At 51.0% G+C, this 9,544-nt stretch overlaps 1 protein-coding gene across 2 annotated transcripts; it reads right to left on the reverse strand.

The window, feature by feature from the left end:
- Positions 1–1,910: 1,910 nt before the first annotated feature.
- CD8A (CD8 subunit alpha) lies at positions 1,911–8,954 on the reverse strand. 2 transcript variants are annotated; one of them, XM_055242813.2, is made up of 7 exons: positions 8,535–8,954; positions 8,035–8,346; positions 7,586–7,939; positions 6,916–7,026; positions 6,599–6,709; positions 5,795–5,825; positions 1,911–3,274 (listed from the first exon to the last, which is right to left on the reverse strand). In XM_055242813.2, exons 2-7 carry the CDS (start codon positions 8,081–8,083, stop codon positions 3,223–3,225), a joined length of 708 nt encoding a protein of 235 aa, XP_055098788.1. In that variant the 5' UTR covers positions 8,084–8,346; positions 8,535–8,954; the 3' UTR covers positions 1,911–3,222. The 2 variants fall into 2 exon arrangements, with proteins under 2 accessions (XP_055098788.1, XP_055098789.1); XM_055242814.2 differs by lacking the exons at positions 6,599–6,709; positions 8,535–8,954 and having other exon boundaries at positions 8,035–8,177.
- Between the last annotated feature and the right edge of the window lie 590 nt (positions 8,955–9,544).

Genomic DNA, 9,544 nt, shown 5'->3' on the forward strand with positions numbered 1-9,544 from the left:
ACCTCCTGAGTAGCTGGGACTACAGCTGTGTGCCACCACACCTGACTAATTTTTTTGTATTTTTTGTAGAAATGGGGTTTCACCATGTTTCCCAGGCTGGTCTCGAACTCTTGGGCTCAGTCGGTCTGCCTGTCATGGCCTCCCAAAGTGCTGGGATTACAGACCTGAGCTGCTGTGCCTGGCGTCAGGAGGCTGGTTTAGAGCCTCTGCGTTTAACCACTATGCTACTGAGGCATCCTTTAGTTCCCTTTGGTGGAGAAATGCTGCTCAACCCTGCTTTTAGGAGCAGCTTAAGTGGTGCTGCCCCCAGGTATTTATAAAATTGCGTGCAGAGAAGTATTTGCACACAGACCCAGGGCAGGAATGGGGGCAGTTTCTGGCTGATAGAAAAGGGAGATTTCTTCCTAACCCACTTGGATAAAGATTCATGGGGAATTTTGAAAGGTAGAATGGGCTCTCTTAAAACCAACTGAAAGCTGGAGAAGGAAAATGACAAATTTCTCTCTGGCTTTTCTCTTCCACAAATAGGATATGTTTTTATTAAATGAATGAATGTTAAATGAACCACACTGAGGCTGGATTCCAGCAGCTGATAACAAGTTTATAGCATAATAGAGGAGTCATTTCTCTCCTTTGTGTTTTTCGGGATCAAAAAAACCTGTTATGGGCATCTTCCACATAGTAAGAGGGTTTGTAGAACCAATGTCTCAGGCTAGCAAGTGGCAAATAAACATTGTTGGACCCAAGGCTGGCAGTTCTGAACTGTTGGGTGCTCCTTCTGCGTGTGTAGAATGAACAGGTTGGAGGTCTGTGGTTGTCAGTGATTGCTAAGCCTGAATTCACAGCCCACCACGAGCATGCTTTAGGCCTGCATGGCTTGCAGATTTGTTTTCTATTTTCTTCCTGGTCCAGAGGGCCAACTCTAATGAATGGGTGTTCCTATATTGATATTTTTAATTTCCAAATTATTGTTTACCATTTTACTTGTGGCAAGTGAAATCCTGGTTGTTTTGAGGGTATAAAAAAAATCAGTAAGTATTTGGCCCTCTCCGGAGCCTCCCAAGGGTGGCCCCTCCACCGCTCACCAGCACCAACTTTGAGCTCAAGGTTGAAGAGGAAATGCTGCTTTCGGCAGAAATGCCCTTTTCCTGTTTTTGCCCTGGCACAGATTCTTTGACATTCATTGGTGCTCCAGGGTCAACTTCACAAGTTTCTCCCATGAGAAGGGGAGCGACCTGTTGTGAGATGCTCATCCTTCCCAGGGAATCCAGAGATAGCCCCGAGCCCAGGCCCTGCTTCCACAGGAGGCCTCAAAACCTGGCACCTGCCCTGACTGGGTGTGCTGGGCACCTCCTGCCCGGTCAGCTGGGCTCAGGGAGGAGCGACATGGAGAATTTGTCTCATGGGTAATTTATCAGCTTTCTCTTCTGCTTTCACACATAGGCTACTTCATTTAGGGAATGGAAAGCCACTCTTGCTTTCTGTTCTCTAAAAGTATCTTGGTTTTAAAACTAACGACAGACTTCTGGAGGGCTGATTACATGGGTGTGTTTGCTTTATGATGTCATCGAGCTGTACATTTACAACTTAAGCAATTTTCAGTACGAATATTTTACCTCAACAACAAGATGACTTCGTGATTTATCATGAAAGGAGCATCGTCTCATCTGTTACCAAGAAAGAACAAAAGGAAGAAGGGTGATGCAGGATGAAGCTAATCTGTTTTGACTTATGTGAAAATGGCAGGCTCAGGTGAAGGTGGGGACTGATTCAATAATTTTGCTTTTAGGTTTTTATCCTAAAGAAACAAAGATATATGCAACATTTTAATAGTGTTATAGTAGGAAAAGGTTGGAAACAACTAAATACCAGGTAATAGTTAAATAAATGATGGCACAACCAAAATCGGATGCTGTTTACCCATTAAAGAGGATGCTACAAATGTTTATTCATTAAAGCCACTTATAACAGCATAGTACAATCCCATGGTAAAAAGAAAGACATATTTTACATGTATGTGTAGAAAATAATCAGGAAGAATGTACACCATATTAACAGGAGATTATTCCTAAGGTGAAGAATTATGAGTGGTTCTTATTTCCTTATCTACCTAAGTTTTTTCTCTCCAATGGGCAGGCATTGCTTGTAGCATACCGTAAGCAAGGAAGTGCGTGTTTGGGACAGCAATTTGGGCTCTCAGCCTCCTTAAGAGAGTCAGGTCTGCCTCATCCCTGTATCTGCTAGTTGAGCAGAGGCCAGGGCTGCGTGAGGGGCTCTCCAAAAATTGTCTTTACAAAGTATAAAAAGTCATCAGTGATCCCAGGAGCATGTTTGTATCTCAAATTCAGAGATTCAAGAAGGCCTTAGTTTAACCTCACTGATGCTCAAATTCTATTTGTGAAGGAGTGGCCTGTCCTCTTTCACGGGCCCCTCTGCAATGCAAAGTCTGGGAGAGCAATTCCGCCTCCACGTAGTGGTTTCACGGAGATTTTCTTTAGAGACAGAGGGATTCATTTTCCAGGGTTAAGCTCACCCCTTCATTTTATTTTAGGTCTATACTATTTTAGGCTTGATTATAAAAAAAAGTCTGATATTGTTTAGCTACATTATAGAACTCTGCCAAAGGCAGTTCTCTTCTTTAATTCATTACCTCCTCGAGGCTCTGGACACAGTATCCCAGGTATCAAGAAGTACTTGTTCCCTTGCAGTTGGAGACTCAAGCTCCTCACCCTGAGACAGGGGCCTCGGAAAGAAAGACCTGAATGGTGTGGAGCAAAGAGCCCTGGGCTGGGAGACAAGGTCCCTCCAGCTACTGCTCCAACCCTGACTTGCTGTGTGCCTTCGATCAAGCTGTCTCCGAGCTTTAGCCTCCCCCTTTGTAAAATGGGTGGGGAAGAGGTTGAGACGGCATGGGTGCCTCTAGCTCTGTCAGCATGATTCTGAGAACTCTGCGGGGTAGCTCTGGCCTGCCCCTTTCCACACCCTAACCCGGTGTGCACACAACAGTATTGTGACCCTTGTGGTGTACTGTAGATTTTACCTAGTTTTGTTTCCCGTCAAACACATAAAGAAAAAGTAATCTTTCCCACCCCACCCCCACTAAAATAATAATCATGAGAATGAATACATAGGGAGGAAGACTGGAAAAAATGAAAGGGAAGGACTTGCTCCCTCAAAAGGAAGGATCTCAGTTTGAAGTAATGTAGTGGCTGTCGCACAGGGTTAGACGTATCTCTCCGAAAGGCTGGGCTTGTCTCCCGATTTGACCACAGGCCTGAAAGAGAGGAAAGCGACCATCATTGTAGCAAGAACCCCATCAGTGCAGCATCCATCCAGCCATGTCCGGCCTCCCAATCCCCCAGCCTTTGAAAGGTCTGAGAACCTGTTCCTGGGGCACCAGCATGGGACTGGGTGAATGACCTCAGCACAGCACCCCTGCTAAATGCGTTACTTGCACCATCTCATGTAATCCTCACAGCAGCCTTAAGGGTGGGCACTGAGATTGAGAAGTTAAACTTGCCCAAGGTCACACATCTAGGAGGTGGCTGAGCCAGGATCTAAACGGAGTTAGTCTAGCTTCCTGGAGCCCTTGTCAAGGTCTCCACAGAGGTGTGAGAGTGAGACTGATAGCCAAAGTCGTTAGCTGACCTGATTCTCAGCCCCGGAGGATCACAGGGAGAGAGGAGGATGTGAGCAAATCACCACCATCAGCCAAATGATGTTACGCTAAAAACATGGTTAATTCAGCACCAGGCTGGCACCTCGTAAACATGCTAATTCATCACGAGTGTCGTGTCTGCACTCTCAGCCCTCTAAAACCTCTCTGCTCAAGCTGAGCGGCCCACCATCATCACTGAGTATATTAACTCAGGTGCTGGAATTTCCCAGATGTGTTTAATCTGTATAGCTTTGTATTTTAACGCAGAAATTTATTCTCAGTTATTCATCTCAAAATGAGAGTTTTGAGAAAAGGGATGGTTCTTCTGCAAAAGTTTCAAAGTGCACCCTGAATAATAAAAATGCTAAAAACTGGCCAGGCGCAGTGTCTCACGCCTGTAATCCCAGCACTTTGAGAGGCCGAGGTGGGCAGATCACCTGGTCAGGAGATCAAGACCATTCTGGCTAACACGGTGAAACCCCGTCTCTACTAAAAATACAAAAAATTAGCCGGGTATGGTGTCGGGCGCCTGTAGTCCCAGCTACTCAGGAGGCTGAGGCAGGAGAATGGCGTGAACCCGGGAGGCAGAGGTTGCAGTGAGCCGAGATCGTCCCACTGCACTCCAGCCTGGGCGACAGAGCAAGACTCCGTCTCAAAAAAAAAAAAAAAAAAAAATCCTAAAAACTTTTCTTTTTCTTTTTTTTTTTGAGATGGAATCTTGCTCTGTTACCCAGGCTGGAGTGCAGTGGTACAATCTCAGCTCACTGCAACCTCCGCCTCCTGCGTTCAAGCGATTTTCCTGCTCAGCCTCCTGAGTAGCTTGGATTATAGGCATGCACCACAACACCCGGCTCATTTTTAAAGAGTCTTTATTCCCTTGGTATATCACCTGTAACATATGCATTGGAAATTCAGTGCATTTCCATTGCTAAAAATAACAATGTGTAAAGTCCTGAACTTGGATTTCCTCAGAAAAATGTAAAGGAGTACAAAATGCTAACTCCAGGTATAAAATGTAAAATATTTCATCTACTGAAAAGAACTAATGTACATAGTCGGTTATCCTTAACACTTCAGCCTGCAGCCATGGGGAAGGTGTCTGAGCTTTGGATGGAAGTTGCAGCTCCCCGGCAGTATGACCTTGGACAAATCACTAAATGTTCTAAGCCTCAGTTTCCTTATCTGTAAAATGCAGGTAATCATGACTACTTTAAAAGTTGTCATAAAACTTAAAATTAAAAAAATCTATAAAGCAAGTAACGTGCATTGTAGACTTTCATCAAATGGTTATTATTATTGAAAATCTGAGTTTAATTGTGCCTTTGCCACTTTACTAATGCCTGAGCCGTGAAACGGGACAAGGTTGCTGTGAGGATTAAAAGAGATGGGGAGTATTACCCCTACCACAGTGCCTGACTAGAACAGGCACTTGTTAGATGCTACCACGGGGATGCCTCAGCCAACGGGTGAAGAGAGGTTTTTAACAGACAATGTGTGTGTGTGTGTGTGTGTGCACGCGTGTGTGATCATGGGCTGAAACTGGATGGGGCAGTCACTTGAGCTGCCAGATAGCCAACTGTCCCTGCATCTCATTCTCCTTTTTTCTACTCCAGTCCTTGGCAGCAAACCAAGGTCCTACATGACACACAGAAGTTAGGAACCAAAGCCATTATTTTTTTGGTTCAGCTGATAAAAGATTGGCTCTCCCTCAAAAAACTAGACCAGCCAAGTAGGAAAAAAAATTGTTTTCTTCCGAAAACAACAAAACCCAGAATGGAATAATCAGAATAAAGAGGAGTTCAGTCCTATGAGGAGCTAGGATGAATTGGGGGAATCCCTCAGGTTTTTTTTTTTTTTTTTTTTTTTTTTGAAGTGCCAGGCCAAATAAGATGGAGATTTACTGGAGTCACACTGCTGTCGGCAGCAGCCTAACCCGGGCCTCCTTTTTCTCAAAGACACAGGCCAGATGCCAGCCTTGGTCTCCCTTTGCTCAGGAGCTAGCTGACTCCCTGCTCCAGGACTCCACCGCCATGACCTCTCTCTGGGAAAAGTTCCCACTATTTGCTTCTGGGGAAACCAGGACCCCACCCCAGGGCTGGCCAAGGTGAGCAGGCTGAGAGTTCAAAAGAGACTCACCGGGGACATTTGCAAACACGTCTTCGGTTCCCTGGATAAGGAAAAAGAAGGGAAAAAGTGAGTGCCTCATCCATCAATAGTCCCCAAAGACAGTGTATTTTGTTGTTGTTGTTGTTGTTGCTGCTGTTTTTTGGTTTTACAAAAAATCATTTCAGAACGATCATGGGCTGAAATTGGATGAGGCAAATAGGGAATTGCCTCTACGAATTCTCCTTCCTTTCCCCTATTTCCTTGAGGATTATAACTCTTGAGAGCCGGGTAAGGGCTTCTTATCCATCCTTCGTCTCAAGCATCAATTTAAAAAAAAAAAAATTGCAACCACAGACGCGGGCGAAAGCGGTGAGCCTGCAGACCTGATCAGGCACCTCCCTTGCGTGGGACCCAAAGCAGGGTGGGCGGTTCGCCGGAAGAGGGCCAAGGACGAACCTCAAACTGATCGTAGTTTTGACTAACCCTCCTGGGCACTTGACCCAGGGCCACAGCAGCCCCCTCCCGGCGGGCGCTTGTCGTGTGTCCAGACATGTGCGCGCGCTGCGGGCTTCGTCGACGGAACACACACGCTGCAGCGGCTCTGGGAACTGGGCTTTGTCTCCCAAAACCTCTCCGAGAGCGCGAGGGGCGGGAAGGGCTTTCTCGCATTCTATCTCCAGGAAAGAAGTGCCTGTACCTGCGGGGCAGCTCGGGAGTCCCAGAAAACTCAACCCCAAGCCCCCCCACCCCTCCCCGCAAGGTCTGCCTGGAGCTAGCAGAGCCAAGCGCAGGAGCGGGGCCGACTCCTCCCCGCCGCGATTCCTCGGGACTTACTGTGGTTGCAGTAAAGGGTGATAACCAGTGACAGGAGAAGGACCCCACAGGTCCCGGCCAAGGGCGCCCAGATGTAGATATCACAGGCGAAGTCCAGCCCCCTCGTGTGCACTGACGACACCAAAGACGCAGACATTTAGGAGCGGGCCGGGGACCTCCCAACCGCCCCACCGTCCCGGGCACGTCTCTCCGCCTCGGATCTCGGTCTCCCACCACTTGGACAGCCCTTGACTCTACCTACAGTATGAGGGCTGTCCCTGGCATGGGCTCTCCCCGCGGTCCGTGCCGCCCCCGCCCCGGGCCCCCGTACGCCTCACCTGCGCCCCCCGCCGCTGGCCGGCACGCCTCTGGGCGCAGGGACAGGGGCTGCGACGCGGTGGTGGCCGCCGGTGTGGGTGGTCGCGGCGCTGGCGTCGTGGTGGGCTTCGCTGCAGGAGCAACAGAGCGTGGTTGGGGGCCAGACTGGGGTTATGGACGCGCCCCCGCCCCAGCCCCGGCCTCGCGCACCTTTCCCCATGGGGACGCCTCCCCCCGGTTTTCCTGGGAGAAGGGATGGCAGAGGAGACAGGATGGGGACCCCAGGATGCGCGCGGACCCCTGTGCTCGGGCCTCGGCTCAGCCCGAGCGCAGGAGCCGGCTCCCCTGCACCTGGCCTCTCTCCCGGGCTGAACCAGCAACCCTGGAGAGCGGGTTGATTGCTGTCCGCATTTTACCCACGAGCAAACGGAGGCGCAGTGAATTTAAGTCATTTGCCCAGAACCACACAAGAATCCTAACTGGAGCCCAGATCGGCCGGACGTAAAAAGCCATTACCAGTCCCTATTCAGCCGCACGTTAGCCTCAGTTTGCTGTGTCTGTGAAATGGGAACAGTATCTAAGTCGCTTCCAGGTGCGCTAACAGGCTTGAAAGTAGGGCCCACGTGTGGAAAACAGGTTGAGGTGAACCCCAAGCCCCACGCGGAGAGGTGCCGCACCCGGCGCCCGGACCTGGCAGGAAGACCGGCACGAAGTGGCTGAAGTACATGATGGAGTTGCTCAGGGCCGAGCAGAAATAGTAGCCCTCGTTCTCCCGGCGGAAGTCGCTCAGGGTGAGGACGAAGGTGTCCCCCAGCCTCTTGCCCGAGAACCGCTGGGTGTCCAGCCCCTCGGCCGCCTTGGGCTTGTTTTGGGAGAGGTATAGGAGGAAGGTGGGACTGGCGGCGGCGCCGCGCGGCTGGAAGAGCCACGAGCAGCCCGACGTCGGGTTGGACAGCAGCACCTGGCACTTCAGCTCCACTGTCTCGCCCAGGTTCCAGGTCCGATCCAGCGGCGACACCCGGAACTGGCTCGGCCTGGCGGCGTCTGCAGGCGGCAAGCAGCGAGGCTGAGCCCCGAATCCCGCGCCCCCCGTCCCCCGCCCTCCCCATCCCCTGCCTTCCCGGGGGTCTCAAACTCACGGAGCATCAAGGCCAGCGGCAGGAGCAAGGCGGTCACGGGTAAGGACATGACGCGCCCCCCAGGACGCTGCTAGGCTCGAAGCTCGGGCGCGAGGGGAGGCGCGCGGGAGCCGGTGGGGCGCTGAGCGGGGGAAATTGCGCCCTTCGGCCGGCCCGGAGCCTGATTTCGCATTTGGAGGATGTGATGTCACCCGAAGCCCCCGCCGAGAAGAGTCACCCTCCTTTTCGCGGTTGTCGCCTTCCAGCCCAGTGAGGAGGCTGGGGCCCGTGAATAGGGCCGTCGAGGCAGCCTGGCCAGGCAACTGGGGGCAGCTGAAAAGTGCGGGTTTGGGGATAAGGAAAAGGGCTTGGACATAGTCCTTGGAAATGGTTGTCTTGTGAGAGTGACAGAGTGGGTGAAGGGAGACCAAAGATTTCAAGAAGTGAGGGCGAGAGTAGGCAGGAAAGGAGGGGAGTGTCCCTTCTTTTGCCTTCACTAAAGAAGTCTCTTGTACTGTCACCTTGGGGCTTTTTGTCGGCAAAATGGGCACTGAGGGCTGAAAAGGAAGAGGAGCTAGCGACCTGCCCGCTTCTCAGGAACTCGCGTAGAGCAGCCCCAGGGTTCACCGAGGAAGGACCCTCTCCCTTCCCCCAGGAGATTTCCATGAGGGCGGCAGCAGCCGAAGCTTTGGGTGGCGGTGTCAGTGCGCTGCTGACCTCATCCTTCCGGCCTTTCATCCAGCGGCTAAACTCACCACACAGCCTCTTCTCTTCTTGGAGCCATTGCAACAGCCTCCATACCAGTCTCTCTCCTGACCAGTCCTCCAGCCACGTTGTTATAAAAATTATTCTCACCAAGGGGATCTGACAGCGTCACCCTTGCAGCCTGCCATGGCCTGCATTGCTGGATGGAAACTCAACCCCCAGTTTGGTTGACCAGCCCTTGGGTACTGGCTCCTCCCAGCCTCCGCACAGCCCCCTGCCCTGCCTTTCCCATACACCTGCAGCTGCAGCTGCAGCTTCACAGGCTTGAAGTCATTCAACCCCTGCGCTCTGTGCTTTCACGTCCTTGCACTTGCGGTCCCTCTGCATAGAATGCTGGTCTGTTTAAGCCCTGGAGGCAGCTCCTGTGCTGTCTCATTTGGACCTCATTTCTTTCACCCCAGCTCTGGGTGCTCTGCAGGGAGGTGTGGGTGACGTGGGTGAATGCTTGGGTGGAGGTGGTTTTCTCTTTTCTATCCCCAACACATGTGTGTCCCCTTCCTTTTTGTTTCTTTAAAAAAAAAAAAGACTGGAGTCTCGCTGTTTTGCTCAGGCTGGCCTTGGGACTCCTGGGCTCCAGTGATCCTCCCGCCCCAGCCCCCTGAGTAGCTGGGACTACAGGCTCATCTTTCCTTTTTGCCTGTTGCTGTCCTGAAAGCTTCCAGCTCCAGTGGCATGCCCCCTTCCCATTTCTTCAGGGTTTCTGAGTCTTTCCACTTTGAATCCCATAGTGGCTGCACCTCACATTGCTACTGGTTGATCCTAGAGA

This window comes from Symphalangus syndactylus, chromosome 14 (genome assembly GCF_028878055.3).
Source record: "Symphalangus syndactylus isolate Jambi chromosome 14, NHGRI_mSymSyn1-v2.1_pri, whole genome shotgun sequence".
Taxonomy (NCBI): Eukaryota; Metazoa; Chordata; class Mammalia; order Primates; family Hylobatidae; genus Symphalangus; species Symphalangus syndactylus.